At 41.1% G+C, this 21,580-nt stretch overlaps 2 protein-coding genes across 2 annotated transcripts; one reads left to right on the top strand and one right to left on the bottom strand.

The window, feature by feature from the left end:
- Nucleotides 1-6,089: 6,089 nt before the first annotated feature.
- LOC146906654 (uncharacterized) lies at nt 6,090-6,796 on the bottom strand. The gene is made up of 2 exons (XM_085728912.1): nt 6,769-6,796; nt 6,090-6,664 (listed from the first exon to the last, which is right to left on the bottom strand). The coding sequence occupies exons 1-2, from the start codon at nt 6,794-6,796 to the stop codon at nt 6,090-6,092; spliced, it is 603 nt and encodes a 200-aa protein (XP_085585038.1).
- Nucleotides 6,797-12,831: 6,035 nt separating this feature from the next.
- Nucleotides 12,832-13,923, top strand: LOC146906653 (uncharacterized). The gene is made up of 3 exons (XM_085728911.1): nt 12,832-12,862; nt 12,962-13,575; nt 13,627-13,923. Exons 1-3 carry the CDS (start codon nt 12,832-12,834, stop codon nt 13,921-13,923), a joined length of 942 nt encoding a protein of 313 aa, XP_085585037.1.
- Nucleotides 13,924-21,580: the final 7,657 nt, after the last annotated feature.

Below are 21,580 nucleotides of genomic sequence, written 5' to 3'. Positions count from 1 at the left end.
TAGTGCCCTTTCCCATACCTTATGGGTATCTAGGTGTCCATACTCGCACTTATTACCAGCATTTTAACTATGAAAAGACAATCAAAAAACATCACAATTGAAATAAAACTATGATCCAAAAAATTTCAAATCAAATAATAAAATAGTACGAATCGTAGTATTTAACAAAATAAAAAAATTCCAAAATAACCCTTGAAAATTAAAATAAAAACATTCAAAATACATATAAAAAAGTGCATACTAAAATAAACATCAAATTGATTTAAATCATAAATTTGTAGCTCCCGAGCCTAGGTTCTCCATATCCTAGAAAGAAAAAACATATACCTTACATCAGTGATGCGTTAAAAAATTGCAGTTGCATGTTATTAATAAGATGCAAGTCATAATAAATTGTCGCTAAAGTTTTATATTATTTTAGGTTTAGTTTTTAGGCTTAAATAGCTAAATAAATTAAATAATGGTACACCAAAAATAATAAAGTATTTATTATATTATATAAATAAGTATATATGCGGGCTGCGGGGCTGGGTAGTATAGTGCCCTTACCTGCGCACATACCCATTCAAATTTGGGGATAATTACCTGGACCCAATCCCATACCCATGATAGCGGGGTTTTACCCTATCCATTGCGGGTAACTTTTGCGGGAGTCCATTGGGCCTGGATCCGATTGCCATCCCTGTGGAAAAGTGTAATTCTTATTGATTCTTAGTAACTTCAAATCATAACTAACTATCTTAGTTACTTGCTATGCAAGCTATTACTTTTACTAATCTCTTTCTCCTTATTATGCCCGCGATGCAATACATGTATTTATGAATATTTCAAAAGATCTTTAATTTTGTCAAATTTTGTTCATATTAGTCCTTCAAAGAACATACTAGTGACTAATTTAGTAGTAAGTGAATAAACTTAAGGACTATATTAGTCCTTCAAAGAACATACTAGTGACTAATTTAGTAGTAAGTGGATAAACTTAAGGACTAAATTGATAATAAATTGTTAAAATATAAAGAGTTAACTGATAGTAAGTGGTTAAATATAGGGACAAAATTGACAATTTAATGGAGTAAGAAATTTCAGTGAAATGTCCCGATCTCTAAGAATTATTTGTGAGTGTTCAACAAAGATAAAGATTAATTTGATGGTTTACTATTTTTATTTATGAACTTCATTTTAGATTAATTTAGATCTTTAATTTATATTGTTTATATTTTGAGTTATACACATTTTCCATTAATACACTTTGAGTTATACCCGTTTTCCATTAATACACAACTGTAACAAGGAAACTCATCTTAGCATACCTAAATCGTGGAGACTACAATGACAGTACTCAAAGAAGAAATAGACATTGGAATGTGGTGTTTCCTTATTTAGTTTTTTACCAATGATATACGAGAATTGACATTCAATATTTATTTTAAATTCAAAATCATAAGATTAGAGACATCTCCAATATCCAAGAACGTTTGAACTAGCATTTTTTTTTAAATTTCCTTTATAAGTTTTCCATCTAGAAGTCATTAACTTTGAATCTTTTTCCTTTCTCTCCTGTGAGCCGTCACAAAAACCCTAATTTTTTCTCCTTCATCCACCAAAGAGGGGTGATGTAGGGTCAATTTTTGACCCAAAATCACCCCTCTAACTCATTTTTCTATTTCCCTTTTATTGAAATAAGTGATTTTCACATCTATTTCGTTTTATTTTGTGATTTCGTCGTCTTCGAGCGACGTTGGTTGTTCGTCGTCTTTGTGCGACGTTGTTTGTGTCTATTGTTTCTCTCAGGTATTTGATCGCTTCAGATTGTCAAATCAGCTTCGATCCAGTGCAGATCCAATCAATGACTTTGGCCGTCATCCACGTTGCAGATCCGGCAACATGGTTATTCCGAAGATTTAAATATAGTCATATGTGTAGGCATTTGTACTTCGCCGTTTTATGCTATTAACATGGATGTTGTGATTCTGTTCACAGATTCATCCTTTTTGTTTTTAGCGAATTTGCATTATATTGATGTACTCTTTCAATTTGAATGAATGAATATCTTTTATTTTGTCAAAAAAAAAAAGTTTTCCATCTTTTTTCCCAACATTTCCCGTGTTTAGTATTTTCATCGTCTCTCCTACTTAGTGACTTTTTGTTTGATCCTATATCATGGGAATGGATCAGGAAACTACGGATTGTTGCACAATGCATATTTGTGTTATAATTAGTAATTTTGTAGAGATATATCTTTCAAAACACCTGTAACAAAAACAAAATCTAAAAATAAATTCTGCCCTCTTTTCTAAATTTCATTAGGGGTCCTTTTACTATTCATGTCAACACTATAATTATAAAAAAAAAAAATGTGCCAATTTATTCTTTAAAAAAAAAACTATGTGCCAATTTCATAATTAGGAATGATTCCCTTAAGGTGTGTTTGGATGGAGGGTTTAGGAGGGGAAGGGGGGAGGGTTTATTTTTCATTTTTAAATTACGGAAATTATGAAATATTTTTTAAAAACATGTTATGTAGAAAAACATGTTATGTAGTCTGGAATTTAAAAAAGAAAATTAAACTCTCTCCTCCCTTCCCCTCCCAAACCCTCAATCCAAACACACCCTGGATTGAGGGTTTAGTAGGGGAAGGGAGGAGATGACTTCACTTTTCTTTTTAAAATTACAGACTTTATAAAATAATTTTTAGAAAATTGAATTAATAACATGATAAATGTTCATGTAATACTTCAAAAACACTTAATTTATTTTAAAAAAATAAAATAAAATTTACATTGTTCGTAATTTAAAAAATAAAAGTAATTCCTCTCATCCCTTCTCCTCTTAAACCCTCAATCCAAACACACCGTATATCAAATTTAAATAGTTATGATTTGTTGATGTATCGTATTGTAGTTTCAGGAGTGGGTATAGGGAAACACATCATCCATCCATATCTTAAGAAAGAGGAGTTGGTTTCTCTTAGGAGTGGCCACAATTTAACAATTTGCAATTTGGTTAAATAAACCTATAAGTTAAAGGGATTCAATTCAAATATATGGAGGTTTATTCTATTGTAGTTTCTCTATACCCACTCTATAACATTATAGTCTGATCTATATTGAAATGTGGATTATTAAGAGAAAGATGTCAGATTAAGTGTCTGATTGTTGTTAGTATCTAATGTGTGTGTACATGGTTTTTATGGTGTTTCTTTGTTGTATGTCATAGAAGACAACATAAAGAGAATTAGACAACAACATTTCTTACTTCAACTGAATTAATGTGTTGTTTCACACATGTTGTTTATTGAAGCTTGTTGTTCCCACTTCAGCCTTGACTATAAAACACCTGGAAATTACACATTTACCCCCATCGGTAGTTAATTGCCACTGAATTTACACTAAAAAAAATAAAATTTCGGCAGTTAACTGCCGCAGCATAAGGAATTTCGACAGTTAACTACCGCCGAGTGAGTTTTTCAGTAAAATCAAAAGTGGAAACAACAATTTTCTTGTTCATTTCTTACTTCAACGGAATGTGGTGTTCCACTTAATTTGGAGTTCTTCCTAATCAAGCATTGAGCCCTGTATTTTCTCATTAAACCCCCTAATTGCTTATTTGAATATTATTTTTACATTCTTAAAAAAAATTGTCTTTGACTTGGTCTAATTTTACTCATTAATCCCTGTGATAGTAATGTTAAGGCTAAATTTAAAGTAAATTGTTAAATATATAGACCAAATTGATCGATCAACTTAACTATTTTATAGAATCATAAATCTTTTCTTGACCAAAAAAAAAAAAGAATCATAAATCTTTTTGAAATATTCACAATTTTATTGACCTATTTTGTAGCATTTTACAAAGATAGAGACTAATTTTGTTGTTTACTCAAGCAAAATCACATAAACAAAGACACAATCACAAGTACATCGTTGCACTTTTAAGATTCTACTATGCATGGTTGGGTTTGTGTGTATGAGCGAGTAAAATTGGTGTGTATATTTTTACTTTTTTCTTTGATTAATTTAATCTTTGTGATGATACAAATACTTTAAATTCCACTGGTTGATCCTGGTGATGAAAGAATGGGGAATATGCATGTATGTTCAAGTTTTGCATCGTGTACTTCTATTTTGACCACATAACATTGTTTTTATTCAAGTTTTAAGCTCAATTATTGAAATCTTATCTTATGTATAAACGCAAAATAAAAAAGGAGTTGCACACATAGAAAAGAAATAGTCAAGGTAACAAACTTCCTAAATCAACTATTTTCGATTCTACTATTGCTTCTATTTTATATATGTCTTCTCCTTTGCTCAATGTTTTATATATGTTTTCTCCTTTGCTCAACATTTCGTCTGAAATTTTACTGTTGAAATTCTTCTCTTTACTTGTCTTTTGGTGCTTATATATTTTTGTTTGCGTGTCGCTATTTTTTTCATTGAAAGGGAAGCGAACCGAGATACATGAAGAAATGCATGGGTTACATTTAAAGAAAATATGTTTAATGAAACGGGGTCAAATCAAAAAATTCTTAGGATTTGAGAAAGTCTAAAGAAATTAAAATTCTAAGCAATTCAAATTATTCGACTTCATTTTTAAATGTTTTTGTTTGGATAGAATGCTATATAATCCCATTGTTATTATTTTTGGGCTATTGCAATTTTTGGGTCAACTTTGAAAATTAAAAAATTGGGGCCAGTTTGCAATTTTTGAAAATTTTAAGGGCCAATTTGTATTTCTTAAAATTTTTGAGGGATCAATTTATAATTTTTTTAAAAATTAGGCGTCAACTTGTAATTTTTGAAAATTTTGAAAAAGCCGAGGATTAAAATGTAAATTTTGAAAAAAAATCATAAGGATTCCCTAAATTTAACTTGGCCAAAACACTTCTTAAATTTGAAATCATTTTAACACACTATTAGGAATCCTCTAAATTTAGGTGTCATTTTAACACACTATTAGGTGTTATTTGAAATCCTCTAAATTTAACTTGGGCAAAACACTTCATAAATTTTCATCATTTTAAAAATTCTCCAAATTATTATCCGAACAATAGAATTTACTTAAAATTATTTAAATTCCCTCAAAAAATTATATTGCCTCTAAACATTCCCTATTCAAACACACTATTAGGATTTGTTGGACATCAAAGATCTTAAAAAAAAAATATTGCTCTTCAATCGAAATGGAAATGACATTTGTTACGCGATGACAAGGCTTTGTGAAAAGAAGTGTTGAAGGCAAAATATGGACGAAGACTCAACTATCCCAATAACATTTTTTCTAGAGATAAATTCAAGTGTCCATCTCTATTCATCATGATTTTAAACTCTTCTACATGGTATTAAATAAATTATATTTGTGAATGACATATTATATATTAATTTATACAACGAAACATAGTCGAATATACACATATAGTAGAAAAGGCAGACAAACGAATGCACATCTGAACGCTAGTGTATAAAAGTGATACCCCTTAAAAAAAAAGGTATAATAATGGTATTATGGTGGATATAGTTTAGTGGTAAAAGTATAATTCCTTCTATAGATCCCCTCAATAGTTAAGGGCCCTTTGCGTGACTTATATAACAATCAAAATCTCTATTTCTTAAAGGGATTTAATCCTTTATACCTCTCAACGAAGGATTTGAGAAATAATACACATTATTGTAAATTGTATACAATTGAGAATTGATGATAAAATTATGAAACATAAGTTTTTGCGATTGCACGAAGAATTCAATTTTTTTTTAATATGAACCGGGTAGCGTTTGGCATGTTGGGGTATAATGTCGATTATCCTTAAATGGATATAAATGTTTGAAATGATCCATAAACCATGTTTGAAAAAAAAAACCAATTATATTTACATGTTAGAATAAGAAACATAAAGTTTTTTTTTTTGAACAAATCAAAATGAAATATTTTGCTCAAAAGCTAAGTGATTCACCCCGCACAAGGTGTACTCAAAGTGATGAATCACCCAAAGTATGATACAGCAAAACAACACCTATCAAAGGTGCATCCACCAGAAAAAAGAAAATGAACAAAAACAGTTACATGACACCCATACAAAGAATGGGGCGTCTCTACCAGTCATGAAAACCAAAAGAAATAGGAACAACATTCGAAGATAACCATAAAAATGAATCCAACTTCACGTTTTCAAGTATCCTGTAAGGATCAATCACCGCATTTTTGAAGACACAATTGTTTCTAACCTTCCATATTGCCCATGTAGATGCTAGCCAAATAATCTTAAAGTAACAATGAGAGGATCTTGGCATACCCGCCATATGAATAAACTGATAAAAGTGATCTTGTAATGACCCTGGACACACAAAAGAAATACCAAGCTGAAGACAAATAAGGTACCAAACACTGCCAAACAAATTGCAACCAATAAATAGATGCTCCGCCGTTTCCATATCACCGCACCCACCGACACAGAAACTATCAGTATGTCTAGACACCAAATTTGATCTTGTTGCAATCCTATCTTGTAATAGTCGCCAAGCAAAGAGAGATACTTTAGAAGGAATCAGCTTATCCCATACATTGTTATAAACACCAGCAGGCATCGGTTCATCATAAGTTGTGAGATAACGATACGTTCCGTGAACCGTATAGCCATGACTAGGATCAAGAAGCCACGCCAAGAATCCTGTAAATTATCCTGCAAAACAATGTTAACCAACAAAGCAGAACACTCCCTCACGCTTTCCTCCTCCCAAGCCAACAACCGTATCCTCCATCTCCACGCATTACCCCCAACCATCCACCCTAAACTCGCCATATCCTCTACCGAACAATCCTTATGCACTGACAACTCAAATAAACGATTGAACTACAGCTTTAAAGGAGCTCCACCCAGCCAATTATCAGTCAAAAAGAACGTGTTCCGACCATTACCAACCACCCTCCTAATATTATCATCAAACCAGCTCCCCACACCCGACCCTATCCCCTCCCTCCGCGACACATCATACGCCACCACGAGGAAGCATTTCTGCCCCCATCCTGAACACGCCCTCCATCCTCCCCATAACGTGCCTTAAGCACACGGTACCACAACCCCTCCTTCTCAACCAACATCCTCCAACACCACTTCCCTAACAAAGATAAATTAAATTCTCCTAACCTTCTAACCCCCAAACCACCACGATCCACAGATAAACATATTGAATCCCAACGGATCCAAGCAATTTTTTTAGAAACCTCACAATCCCCTCAAAAAAATTAGAAACACAAACATAAGAAATATAAATTGTTACCTGAAGCAGTGTCACGTATCCCCAATGATTTTTCCTGATAATTGTAGCCTCCCAAATATACGATGAAGGTAAAAGGTCTTTTGTATTGTCTCAAGATATAACAACTCGACGTGTTTGTTGCTCTTATCGGTGAACAATGTATACTTCATAATTTTTAATTAATGTTTATAATATCATAAAAATCTCTTTTACAAAAAATTTGAATTTTTTTAACAAATTTTTTTTTTGAAGACATAAAAATGGGATATATTAACAATGGCAGTGAAACACCTAAGTACAAGATGTACTAAAAGTGCCACCCCTAAAAACAGTCAGACATACAATGAAGAGACAAAGCCAAGTTCAGTCAATACCCAGACATAATAAAGGGTCTGACCACCATCTTTGAGTACCGTACATAAAGTTGGCTTTGTTAGCTTTAAGCCACCATAAAGAATGAAATCTTACTTTATCAGCTAGTTGTTCTACGGTGGTTTGGATATTATTATAAAGTCTATTATTACGTTCATTCCAAACCATCCAAACACAAAGTAGCCAAATAAGTTGAAGAAATGATTGACGAGCCTTTGAGTGACCTGTAGAGTGAGTAAACTGAATGAAATGGTCATCAATATTAAGGGGGTCGACACCTGACATTCCGATCCAAGACCTGATGTGATACCATAATGAACCAAAAGTGGCGCAGTGAATAAATAAATGTGATGCGGTCTCTGTCATACCACACCCTGAAACACAATCAACTACTTCACCATTGATTATGCCACGCCTCAGAAGATGGTTCTTAGCCGTGTGTGATGATTCTATGTGTAACTCTTTGTGGGGTGACTCGAGCCATGCATTCTCGTATCGCCCATGTAACACCCACGACGTGGCTTTCGATATCCCGCCAGTTGGATACGAAAGGTTCCCGCCAGTTGGAACGGGCACTATCCGTAAGGATGACCCCACGTTAATAAGAGGAACCGAATCACATCGGAATGAGAGGGATCCAGAGGCCGTGTAGGTATAGGACTACATGGTTGAAGGAAGGCTTATAAGAATTGTTAGGTACTACCCATATCAACAAGATGCATCTTCTTTTCGGTAGCTCATTCCATAAGAACTCCACAGTTAAGCGTGCTTGACTTGGAGAAATTTTGGGATGGGTGACCTACTGGGAAGTTTCCCGGTAAGCGTGCGAGTGAGGACAAAACACGCTGAAAAGACTCGTGTTGGTTTGTGGGGTTAGTCGGCAATCCTAAAAGTAGTCTGGGATGTTACAAAATGGTATCAGAGCAGACCTCTCCCAGTACGGTGTGGTTCGGGGACGAACCAAGCGGAAGCTGGTGGGCATGTAACACCCACGACGTGGCTTTCGATATCCCGCCAGTTGGATATGAAAGGTTCCCGCCAGTTGGAACGGGCACTATCCGTAAGGATGACCCCACGTTAATAAGAGGAACCGAATCACATCGGAATGAGAGGGATCCAGAGGCCGTGTAGGTATGGGACTACATGGTTGAAGGAAGGCTTATAAGAATTGTTAGGTACTACCCATATCAACAAGATGCATCTTCTTTTCGGTAGCTCATTCCATAAGAACTCCACAGTTAAGCGTATTCCATAAGAACTCCACAGTTAAGCGTGCTTGACTTGGAGCAATTTTGGGATGGGTGACCTACTGGGAAGTTTCCCGGTAAGCGTGCGAGTGAGGACAAAACACGCTGAAAAGACTCGTGTTGGTTTGTGGGGTTAGTCGGCAATCCTAAAAGCAGTCTTGGATGTTACAGCCCATCAGTGGGGGCCTCTGGGGGGATTTTGATTTTGTGGGACACCTTGGAAGTGGAAGTCTGGTCATCTGTTAGTCGGGATCACTTTCTTCAAATTCATGGTCGTTTTGTGCATACAGATGAAGACTTTTATTTATTTAACATTTTTGCTAAATGTATTAAAGGTGAATTAAATCTTATAACTTCATATTTAATTCATCATTTGTTAAAAAAAAATTAAACTTTTGCAAGATAGATTTTTATAACGTACAAAACACGACCAAAAAAAAAATCAAACTTTTGCAAGATAGATTTTGTAGTACTTTACAAAGTTATGGCGATTAATTTTGTTGTTTACTTACATAAACAGACACAATCACAAGTACATCGTTTCACTTTTAAGATTCTATTATGCATGGTTGGGTTTGTGTGTATGAGCGCTAGTAAAATGGGTGTGTATATGTACCGGTGAGCATATCTCAGTCGGCAAGGACATACATTATTATATGCAGGGGTCGGGGTTCGAACCCCATACACCCCACTTATTCTCTTTAAAAAAAGGTGAGTTCTAACCATTAGGCTACTTGACAAAAAAAATGGTTGTGTATATTTTGACAAAAAACAGGGTGTGTATATTTTTTTACCTTTTTCTTTAATTAATTTAATATTTGTGATGATACAAGTACTTCAAATACCACTGGTTGATCCTGGTGATGAAAGAATGGGGAATATGCATGTATTTATTGCATCATGTACTTCTATTTTGGTCCACATAACATTGTTATTATTCAAGTTTTAAGCTCTCTATTATTGAAATCTTTATTTCAACATTTCCTTCTTTAATCTCTAGAGGAGCCAAACAACAAAAATATAAGTAACTGACTACTTTTTTTTTCTTTCACTAAGGTAACTAACTTCCTAAATCAACTATGTATAAACGCAAAATAAAAAAGGAGTAGCACACCATATAGAAAGAAAAGAAATAGTCAAGGTAACAAACTTCCTAAATCAACTATTTTCAACACTACTTTTTCCCTGCTACGGTGGGAGAACTTGTCATGTCTATCACCGTGCATGAGTAATATTGATCATTAGATCAAAGAGTTTCATGGATACTATCATGAACTCACAACACTTTTCTTTTTCTTAATTATTTATTCTACTCATTTTTTCCTCTCTCACTTAGAATATGTGATTTTTATGGACAACATGAACCAAGTTAATTTTCTCACTAAAAAAATGAAGCGAGTCATTTGAATATAGTCCGAAATTTGATTAGACAACTAATTTGTTAAATTTAATTCATGAATAAAATAACTTGAATTCGAGTTTGATCGTACCTGATAAGAAGGTGACTACCGGTGCTTTGAATACGGTGGTTGAATGTGTTGGAATGCTTCTCGGAGCGGATGGGGGGTGTGTACCTGCAGGCACTCCGACGCTGAAGTCAGTAGAGATTCAGAGAGTGAGGGTTTGAGAGGAAGAAAGAGTTCTACCTTGGGGACTGCATTGAGTCCCCTATTTATAGAGGTGGAGGGCTGCAGAGCCGTTGTGGTGGCACACCTAGCTCTGGCGGTTACGAAATCGTGGGAAGTGTAACCGCCAGAGATTTTATTGCGGGAACGTGCAGAATGTGCAAAGAGACGTTGGAGTTCTTTTGAACCGGTCTCGTTTGCTTCGTGCACCCCCCTCGCGGGGAAGGGTATGTTGTAAGCAATGTTGCCAAACGTGGAGTTTGGGCTTTAGAAGATATTGGGCCTAAGTTAATGGGGCAAAGATCTTTTGGGTCGGTCCAGAACAGTAGCCCCCCAAGTCGTTGCTCTTGACTAAAAGTGATGACTTAAGTGCAGGCGTTTGTTCATTGGTAACCGACCGCTGGAGGATATTTTTTGTCGAGCATCTTTCCCGTTAGAGGGTAAAGAGAATCTTGCTTGCCAGACTTGGAGACTTTTTTGATTCAGAAGGTACTTTGCGAGGGTGGCCCAGAGCGTTAAGAGGGTTAGACGAGCAGACTCGTTTTTCCCCAGCCCTGTTCGCCCTGTGCTTGAATGAATTCGCCAGTTTTGATGAGTCATGCTCGACATCCTAATGTTCGGAACGGAGGACTGGACGGAAAGATTCCCTCGCTAGAGAGTTTGGTCGAATGTCATTCCGCAATTAATGCTCCCGTTTCGAGGGAGGAATTGAAGAGACGTGACCTTTGGCTTCAGTATGACACGTGTAAAAGCTATTATAGTACTTGAGTACCTATAGTCTGTAGAGTGTTCTCGGTTTGTGTTTCCGAGGTGTCATCATAACCGTTGATTCAATCCTGACGTTCCATGAACCGCTACCAAAAATCAAGGCCCTTGGATGAATGGTTTGATCAGATCTGGACCGTAGGAATGCTACAGGGAAGTAGAGTTGTATGTGAAAGGCTGTATTGGATAGAAAGCCGAGACTTTTGAGTGGTTTATGAAACGAGTATAAATAGCCCAAACGTTGTTTGGAATATTACTTCGTTTCATTTTCTCAGAGAGTTTAGAAGTTTTCTCCGGAGTTTCTCAAAGGCAAAATCTTTCCAGTCTTTCAACTTTCTACTTCAAGTCCAAACCGTCCATCGTAACAGGTACCATTCTGATGATTTCTTCTCTTTGCTTTCGTGTTTGTAATTTCCTTAGTTTCTGTTCATTTTTAGAAACCATAGGGATGCATGCCCTTAGGGCAAAAAGTGTTTCTGACTCGGTGGTTACCGTCATTGGTTACGGTGGTTTCCACCGTGCATCAGAAAGAGTTTGAAAATATTTGTTGTCTGTTTTCTACTAGTGTTTAGAAGAAACTTTGGCGATAGGCTTAGGCTTCATCCATAAGTTTTCGGGTCTGTTCACCGGGAGTAGGTCTTCCCGATGTGTGACTCGAGCCCGTAGTTTCCTCTTGTTTTCTAGTGGTAGCGTTTTGATCCCTTCCTTGCCGTGACCGACCTGATGGGTGAAGGAAGGGTGGATCTGGCTGTTGGATTCACTTTTTCCCTTGCTTTTTCAGGTCTATCATGGCAAACGAGGGAGTTGTCGCGTCTGCTGTTTCGCGGCCCGGAGAGGAGCCTTTAGAAACGGAGTCTGTTTTTGCTACTGATGGCGTGGGTGAAGCCCCCTTTGGTACCACCGGAGAAGTGGGAGATTGGGAGCTGGTTCTGCCGAGCACGTCTGACAGGGTGTGTTCGGAGTATGAAAACTATGTCTTTCCCATGTATGAAGTGGTTTTCAAAGACATGGGTTTCCGGCTCCCTTTCTCTAACTTCCAGCGGGACGTGCTTCATTAGACCAAACTATCTCCCGCCCAGATCCATCCCAACTCCTACGCCTTTGTGAGGACCTTTGAGTTATTATGCGATTATCTTCGCATCCCTGCCTCCAAAAATGTCTTCTTCTCCTTCTTCACCGTGTAACGGGGCGCGGATTGGGTTTCTTTCCGTCAGACCCAGAAGATGTTTGAGATCTTTGCCGAAAAGGTTCGTAGTTTCAAAGAACGCTTCTTTCTGGTCCGACCAAAGAGTGTGGCTGCTCTGGATAACCTTTTAGAGGTCGCGGAGGATGGCGTTCACGAACGTCGTCCTTTCTTTCATTTATGCTGGTCTCAAGATCATTTTTTCTACGAACCAAGGGATTTCGGTCGTACTGTTTCCAATCTGACTGATGAAGAGAAAAGCTTGCGTCAATAACTTTGGGCTTTCATTGAGTCTCTTCCGCAGGGGGTTATGACTGATAGGCGGGGGAATCCTTTGATGAGTGCGGATGGGACTCCAGTAACAGAGCCCCGCCTCATCAACACCCATGACTTCTGAGGATTTCGAAGCCTGCCTTGGTAGTTTACTTTCTTTATGTCTTTCTTGTGATTGCCTTATTGCCATATTCTTGTTTTGTTCCCCCAAACTGACAAAATTCCCTTTTCTTTGTGTTGCAGGAAAAATGAAAGATTTGCGGGCTCTCGTGAATGCAGCGGGCAAGAAGATATCAGCCAAGAAGAAGCGAAAAAATGTTCAATCTCTGGAGCATCTTATTGCCGGTTCTACTCCTGGCTCGTCTTCTAGTCCTGTGGTGGCCTTGGAAGGCGAGGAGCCTTCTGAGGAGTTGGTGCAGGATTCTGCGAAGAAGCAGAGGGTGAGGATGCCTTCCGAGGACCTACTCACTCCGATCAAGGCCGTTCTTGTCCGTTCTAAAAGTGGGGACTTCCTCCAGCTTCTAAAAGTATGGTCCGAGCCGGAGCTGTGCGGCCCACAGTCGACCCTTTTCTTGGATGACCCCGAGCTGAAGATCATTCAGGACCTGGGTCCAGCTGGCCGGAGTAAGGCGATAACTGATCGGGTTATTGCTACTATGAAGGCTTTGGAGGTCGCTGCCGCCCTGAACAATGCTTCGTTGGAGAGTGAAGTTCGGGTCGATGCTTTGGTGCAGGAAAGGGACGCTTTGACCGCTAGGGTGGCCGCCCTCGAGGAGGATCAAAGGAGCAAGAGGTCAGTTGCGGATGAGCATGACCGTCAACTTGCTTCTTTAAAGGAGCAGTTGTCTGGGGCTCAGGTTGCTCTCGAGCAAGCAACTGATTCCTCCCGGTAGCTGGTTGAGGAGAAGGCGTCTTTGGAGGAAGCTCTGAAGAAGGCGGACCTCCCTGGAGAGGATGAGGCGGAAGACCTTGCTGTCCTGCGGCGTGCTGGTCTTGTGGACCGGATTGGTGAGCTGGAAGGAAGCTTGGCGGACGCCGTCAAGCTTGGTTTTGATCGGGCGGTGGCTCAGCTGAAGGTGGTGAACCCGGGCATCGAGCTGAACGTCGAAGGAATTCATCCCCTCAGTGAAGTGGAAGATGGGGTGATCACTCCTACCCCCGATCCCGAGGAAGATAGTGGGTATGTTGATGAAGCCCAGGCCTGATGAGGCCTTGTATTTAATTTCTTCAACAATTATGCTTGTAATGACATTGTGCGCCCTTCGTGGTTTTAGCACTTTTATAATATAATTGCTTCATTCTCAATTACACTTGTCTGAAATGTATGTTTTACTTTCAAGTATAATGTTTGGAATTTGATTGCTCGTTGTGTGAGGCTTTTTAACACTGTTTGAAGCATTTATTGAGAGTGAATTATCTATCTTGTGTGTCAGACTGCAATAATTCGTATACTCTTAATTGTTCGACTTGTATTGTTGTTCGCTTTCGAAATGCGAAGCTTTTAAGACGAGATTCGTTTTGTTGTGGCAGGATGGACTACCCCCCGCAGTCATTACTTCGACGAAGTGATTTAATGACTGGAGAGTTTAGCATGCCCGCCTGGCTTTTTGCTGCTTTGACTCGATGAAATCAAAGTTTTTCCCCTTTCTTCCCAAGTAGTTAGTTCTTTTGTGTGAAAAGTTTTACCTTTGCGTTGATTCGCAAGGAAGAGTTTGGGGCAGGAGGATTCTAGCTGTTTATGCAGAGTATTAGTTAGAAGTATTGCGCATCCAAGAGATCATTTATCTGAATGTGAGCGGATAATTGAAGAAACCATTCCAAGTTCAACGCACCGAGGCGTGAATCACCCATCGCGAGCTGGGGTTCTACCAAACATGCCGAGCAGTGATGTCGCAGCGGTAAGTGTACATACTGAGGAGTAAGAGAATTTTATGTGTAAATTTCTCTCATCCTTTTTCTTTTTGGATTTGGAGTGGCACGACTTTCCTCCTCCGTTTATTTGCTCGTTTGAGAGCGAAGAGTTCGTTGCATCGAACTGAGTATGTACACTAGAGTAAATTAGCGTTGTCTGCCATCTAAGTGTAATACTTTTTAAGTTTTTCTGCATTCCAAGTCCTTGGAATTGCATTTTGGTGGAGATCTTCGAGTCCGTAAGGCCCCGTCCCGGTCTTCATCCGGATCCTGTAGGGGCCGTCCTAGTTAGCGGCGAGTTTCCCTTCTTCAGAATCCTTCTGGTTTCGCCGGAGGACGAGGTCGCCCACTTCGAATTCTCTTTTTATAACCTTCTTGCTGTGGCGAGCGGCTATCTTTTGTTTCAGCGCTGCCTCACGCAAGGTTGCTCCGATCCTGACTTTGTCAACAAATTCGAGGTCTTCACGTAGATTTGTCGTGTTGGCAGGGAAGTCAGTGTTGGCGTCAGTACACCATGTGAGTTCGGTTAGCTCAATGGGTAAGACTACCTCTGTCCAGTATGTGAGTCGAAAAGGTGACTCGCCAGTCGTGGAATAGGGAGTAGTTCTGTAGGCCCAAAGGACCGCGTGTAACTCTTCAGTCCACTGGGTTTTGGCCATGTCTAGCCTTCTTCGTATCCCCCGTAAGATGACCCTGTTTGCAGCCTCGGCGAGGTCGTTGGCTTGAGGGTGTTCGATGAAGGTGAAGCTTTGTTTGATGCCGATATTCCTTAGGTAGTCTTGGAACCTTTGGTCCGTGAACTGTGTACCATTGTCGGATATGACCAGAGCTGGCACTCCGAATCTTGCTAAGATGCTTCTTTTGAAGAAACGGAGTACGTTTTTAGCTGTGATTTTAGCTAGTGGTTCAGTTTCGATCCACTTTGTTGAGTAGTCGATGGCGACTACGAGGTGTTTCAGCTGTCCGATGGCATTAGGGAAAGGTCCTAGAAGGTCGATGCCCCACCATGCAACAGGCCAAGGAGAAACCAAAGATGTTAGCTCAGCGGGAGGTGCTAGATGCATGTCCCCATGTCGCTGGCATTTATCGCAGAGGCTTACGTAACCTTGGGCGTCTTTTATCATGGTGGGCCAATACTACCCTGCTCATAGGACCTTTTTCGGAGAGGTTGGGCGCCAAGGTGTTGTCCGCATATGCCGTCATAAACGTCGGCAAGGACTTCTTGGGTCTCGTTAGGTCCTAAACATTTGATTAGTGGAATGATGAATTCTCTTTTGTATAAGGTTCCTTCCACCAAAGTGAATGAGCAAGCCCTTCGCTTCAACCTCGTCTTTTCTTGCGATGGGTCCCCATTCTCTATGTATCGAGAGATGGGTCCCCTCCAGTCTTCCATTCCGATGATCGTATTGATCTCTTGAGGTAGAGTTCCTCTATCCTGTATGCTTGGTTCACTAAGATCCTCCTGTATTACTGTTTTGTTTCCGTTCGCAGTTCGTGTACTTGCGAGTTTTTGAAAGAATGTCCGCCCGAGTATTCTGTTCGCGAGGAACGTGAGTTACTTCGACGGTTTAAAATCTTTCATTTTCTCTAGTACCAACTGGTTGTACTTTTGGAGGTGGTCCTCTTTTACCTGGAACTCTCCGGTGACTTGGGAAGCCACGAGTTGTGAGTCGGTAAAGATTTTCACCTTTCGGGCCCCCATGTCTTTGGCGGTTCGCAAGCCAGCCAAGGAGGCCTCATACTCTGCAGTGTTATTGGTAACAGGAAAAGACAAAGCGAGGGAGATTTCGAAAACGATACCTTTGTTATCTTCTACGATTATTCCGGCTCCGCTTCCCTTAGAGTTGGATGATCCATCTACGAAGACGGTCCATTCCTCAGAGCTATACTCAGCTGGTAAAGTCATCTCGGTGAGAAAGTCCGCGAACACTTGTGCCTTTAGTGCCTTTCTGGATTCGTAATGTATGTTGAACTCGGATAATTCGAGTGACCATTTCATCACCCGACCGGCTACGTCTGGGCGGCCCAAGATTTGTCTGATGGGTTGGTCTGTCCAGACCACCACCGTGTGAGCTAGAAAGTACTGCCTCAGCATTCGGGCCGCTGTGAGGAGTGCGAGAGCTACCTTTTCGATTCTCTGGTACCTCGTCTCTGGACCCAGCAGTGCTTTGCTGGTGAAGTAGACTGGCTTTTGCCCTTCCGTCGTTTCTCTGATGAGCATGGCGCTTACCGCGTCGGAAGAGACGGATAGGTACAAGTACAGCGTTTCACCTTGGTCGGGTCGGGAGAGTACGGGCGGTGCTGCTAGGGTGTCTTTGAGGTGCCTCAGAGCATTCTCGCATTCCTCTGTCCAATCGAACTTTGTGTCTTTCCTCAAGAGTTTGAAGAAAGGAAGTGCGTGTTGAGCGGACATAGCTACGAATCTGGAGTGGGCAGTTAGCATTCCATTGAGTGTTTGGATGCACTTCTTGGAGTGGGGTGTTGGAAGCTCAATAAATGCGCGACATTTGTCTGGATTCGTCTCGATCCCTCTTTCTGTCAGATAGAAACCAAGGAGTATACCCGTTTGGACTCCAAAGGTGCATTTTTCTGGGTTGAGTCGCATGTTGTACTTCCGAGTTTGCTCAAACACTTTTTTGAGATGGGCGACATGATCCACCTCTTGTTGGGATTTTACGATCATGTCGTCCATGTAAACCTCGAGAATGTCGCCCAGAAGTGTCTTGTCATAGACTTTGTTCATCATACGTTGATAAGTAGCCCCCGCATTTCGCAGACCGAGGGGCATTACGTTGTAGTAATAGTTCCCTGATTTAATCATGAAGGCTGTTTTCATTTTATCTTCTTCAGCCATGGGTATCTGGTTGTACCCAGAATAGGCGTCCATGAAGGATAAAAGTTTGTAGCTGGAGGAATTATCTACGAGTTTATCGATGTTAGGAAGAGGATATGCGTCTTTAGCGCAGGCCCTATTAAGATCGGTATAGTCAACACACATACGCCATTTTCCATTAAATTTCTTGACAAGTACAACATTGGAGAGCTAGGTGGTGTATTTGGCCTTAGAAATAAAGTTTGCCTCTAGAAGGTCTTTTACAACTTTTTCAGCAGCCTCTGATTTTTCAGGAGACTGTTTTCTACGTCGCTAGGCTACAGCGCTAACTCCAGGATCTACTGTCAGCTGGTGACAAGCGATGCTGGGGTCGATTCCGGGCATGTCGGCCGCGCTCCATGCGAACAGGTCGGCGTTCTCCCTGAGACAGGCGATCAGCTGGTTCTTGACAAGTTCGGGGAGATCCTTGCCAATCTTGAAATTTTTCGAGGGGTCGCTTCCGAAATGGACCAGCTCGAACTCTCCATCGGGAATAGGTCTAAGAAGTTTCGCGTTGAGCGGAACCTTCTTCTCCCGTTTTTGTTCCTTCATGCCTTCCTTGGTGAACCTGGGGTCAAGTTCGACCAAGTTGGCTTCCAGAGTGCTCGCATCAGCTTTCCCTTTGTCTTCAGCAGGTTTGCTGGATTGGGAAACCGAGCTCTGGGATTTGTTGGCTTGGAGGAAACATCTTATTGCAGCTTCGATATCTCCGTTGAGAGAGGCTATGATGCCCTCCTTCGCATGGTATTTCAACTTCAGGTGAGTGGTTGAACATGCGGCCCCTAGTTGGGCAAGCCCGGTTCTCCCTGTAATGCAATTGTAGAGAGTAGGGCAGTCGATCACCAAGAATGGGACTTTTATTGTTTTCTTGGCCTCCTTTCGCCGAAGGTGACCAGTAGTTCCACGTACTCCCATGGCTGACTAGATGAGCCGTTAAAGCCATAGAGTTCGTCCCCAACGTAGGGAAAAAGGTTTTTCTCCGTTAGTTGAAGAGTTTTGAACAGGCTGGTGTACATGATGTCGCACGAGGCCCCTGTGTCAATCAGGACTCGTCGGACGTCAACATTGGCCATCGATGCTCGCACGAGCAAAGGAATGGCGAAATTTAAAGCCCCACCAGGTAGTTCGGAATCATAGAACGCCGGAGGTGGCCTTCCTCCGCGATAGGAGGGAGCCATGGTATTGACGCTCATGAGCGCCTCAAATTTCCTCTTCATGCTTCCCATGGAAATGTTCAGCGCCCCTCCGGTGATAACGTTGGCGGTGGGAAACTTTTCCCAAGTGCATGAGTAGGGGGTGATTTCCACGTTGTCAGAAATCCCCGAGATATTCCACGGACATGGCGATGGTTTTGCCCGGTTCAAAACTGTCACTGATGAGTTCAACGGTCTTTCTTTCCGCCTCCGGGTACTTGACGAACTATTTGAGCTGACCTCTCTGAATGAGTAGCTCAATGGCATCCTTCAGATGGATGCATTCATCGGTGGTGTAGCCGTGGCATTTGTGGAATCAGCAGTACTTCGTCTTGTCGATTCCTTTCCTCTCCTGAGATGGAGCCTTTGGTTGCTTGATGCCAACTTCTGCCAGATCGGCTACGGCGATCTCGGTGAGGATTTTCTCCCTTGACATGGCCAATGGAGTGTACTCGGTGAAGTTACCGTTGGGCCTCTTGCTTTCTCCAGCAACTTTGCCTTCCTTCTTTTTCTCATGGAAGGGCTTTTTGGAGGATTCAGCTGCAGGCTCCTCCTTCCGGTATTTATTGAGGCGGTCTGCATACATCTCCTCCTTAAAGGTGGTGTAGATCTTGGGGATCGCTTGGAACTCGTTGAGAGTCCTTGGGCGATCCAAGCGGACAGCCTTCTTGACATCGGTGTCCTCGCGCAGACCCTTGGCGATGAGATACAATTTCATTGTCTTATTGGCACCTCGTACCTGGACAACTTCTTTGTTGAACCTCTCGATGTTGTCTCAGAAGGGTTCGCTCCTTCCTTGAACAATGGCTTCAAGGGATGCGACCGTTTTTGGTTGCATCCTTGAAGCTGTGAAGTGGGTTGTGAACTCGTTGCAGAGGTCGCTCCATGAGTTGATGGAGTTTCTCCTTAAGTTCTTAAAGCAAGTGACCGCTCCTCGTCTCAGAGTGGTGACGAAGAGTTTACATTTGACAGCGCCTAACACCGACCTGTAAGTGAAAACCGCTTTGATGTTCTCAATGTGCTCGTCTGGATCAGTCGTCCCATCGTATGAGTCCATTTGCGGAGGTTTCTCCAGTCCGCGAGGGATAGGAGCTTCTCGGATGCGTCATGTGAACGGACGGTAAGTGTTACGGTCGTAGCGAGCATCGCGAGTGTCCTCGGACCCGGAGGGAGACCAAGAGCGCCTGTTTTGTCTAGGCGGGGATCTTCTCGGAGGAGATCTCCTCGGGGGAGATCGTCTGGATGGAGATCGCCTGGGAGGAGATCGTTTTGGCGACCTCCTTGATGACCTCCTGGTGTAGCTCGGAGATCTGATGCTGGTGGAACGCCAAGGGGATCTAGAACGGGGCCTGTGAGGGCTTGTTCCCCTTCTGCTATGTGTTGGGGAAGGAGTTCGCCTGGTGGGGACGATGTGACGCGCCTGCTCTAGATCTATCAAGTGCCGGTTCTGTTCCTCGATTAACGACGTCTGTCGTTGAACCGTGCGGATCAAGTTGCCGACGAGGACACTGGTTTGTGTGGCATCCTCGGGTGTCTCCGTAGGTCGGGGGGACCTTGTAGAGGCCTTTGTTGGAGAGGAATAATGTGAGTTGGTTCCTCCCTGTTTGTTTCCACAGGTAAAGGTGTAGAAGTCATGCCATCCTGTTGAAGGACGTGGACCTCACTTCGTAACTGGGAATGAGCACCGTTGGTAGTCATGGTAGTTTTTTATTGAAAACTCTAGTTTTTAGGAGTATAAAAACGGGGGAGCTTATGTATTTCCCACAGACGGCGCCACTGATCGTACCAGATCAGAAGGTGACTACCGGTGCTTTGAATACGGTGGTTGAATGTGTTGGAATGCTTCTCGGAGCGGATGGGGGTGTGTACCTGTAGGCACTCCGACTCTCAAGTCAGTAGAGATTCAGAGAGTGAGGGTTTGAGAGGAAGAAAAGAGTTCTACCTTGGGGACTGCATTGAATCCCCTATTTATAGAGGTGGAGGGATGCAGAGCCGTTGTGGTGGCACACCTGGCTCTGGCGGTTACGAAATCGTGGGAAGTGTAACCGCCAGAGATTTTATTGCGGGAACGTGCAGAATGTGCAAAGAGACGTTGGAGTTCTTTTGAACCGGTCTCGTTTGCATTGTGAACCCCCCTCGTGGGGAGGGGGTATGTTGCAAGCAATGTTGCCAAACGTGGAGTTTGGGCTTTAGAAGATATTGGGCCTAAGTTAATGGGCCAAAGATCTTTTGGGTCGGTCCAGAACAGAGTTAAAAATTAAATTTGTTAACTAAATAAGTTGAAATTTAAAATTTGTAGAGATATTGTGCTCGATAAGAACTTTGAATTTAACCATTGAAAACCCGCTTGCGTTGGCCTAGTGGTATTGGTTTGGGACTTGGGAGTGTGCTCCTCCTCTAGGTCTCAGGTTCGATTCTCTCTGGTGCCAATTTATGTGGGTTAATTTAATTAGCTTCTTCAAAAAAAAAAAAACTGTTGAAATGGTAAAATTTAATGTTTATAATGAGTTATTAAATGTAGTGACTTATATTGATGTAATAAATTGATCTCTTTATAGTATATATTCAAAAAAGAAATTTTTTATTGATGTAGTAGCCAACTCATACTCAAATAAACACACAAAGGAAGGAGGAATGTGGTGTACCAAGTTCGAATAAGAAATTGCAGATAAAATGTTCCGACTGGGTACGAGAACAACAGTTATGGCCTCATCACCGCCTTATCAGAGAGATGGCATGCGGAGACCAGCATCCTCCATTTGCACATAAATAGGTCGTTCGTCCCTGCAAATATAGATCATTTGAATTTTTGTCCCTGAAGTTACTGATCCTTCCAATCTGCCACTGCAAAATTTAATCATTTGAATTTTGGTCCTAATTAGGATT

The sequence above is a fragment of the Medicago sativa genome, chromosome 7, assembly GCF_051527215.1.
Source record: "Medicago sativa cultivar Bolivia chromosome 7, Bolivia_mono, whole genome shotgun sequence".
Lineage (NCBI taxonomy): Eukaryota > Viridiplantae > Streptophyta > Magnoliopsida > Fabales > Fabaceae > Medicago > Medicago sativa.
This window is presented reverse-complemented; position numbering and strand designations above follow the sequence as displayed.

Bases quoted from the DNA above. Each gene is read 5' to 3' on its own strand.
- LOC146906653 (XM_085728911.1), top strand. From the start codon at position 12,832: ATGACTTCTGAGGATTTCGAAGCCTGCCTTG. The intron at 12,863-12,961 runs GTAGTTTACTTT...TTTGTGTTGCAG, and splicing joins GGATTTCGAAGCCTGCCTTG to GAAAAATGAAAGATTTGCGG. The intron at 13,576-13,626 runs GTTGCTCTCGAG...GTTGAGGAGAAG, and splicing joins AGCAGTTGTCTGGGGCTCAG to GCGTCTTTGGAGGAAGCTCT.
- LOC146906654 (XM_085728912.1), bottom strand. From the start codon at position 6,796: ATGGCGAGTTTAGGGTGGATGGTTGGGG. The intron at 6,665-6,768 runs GTAATGCGTGGA...GATAATTTACAG, and splicing joins TTTAGGGTGGATGGTTGGGG to GATTCTTGGCGTGGCTTCTT.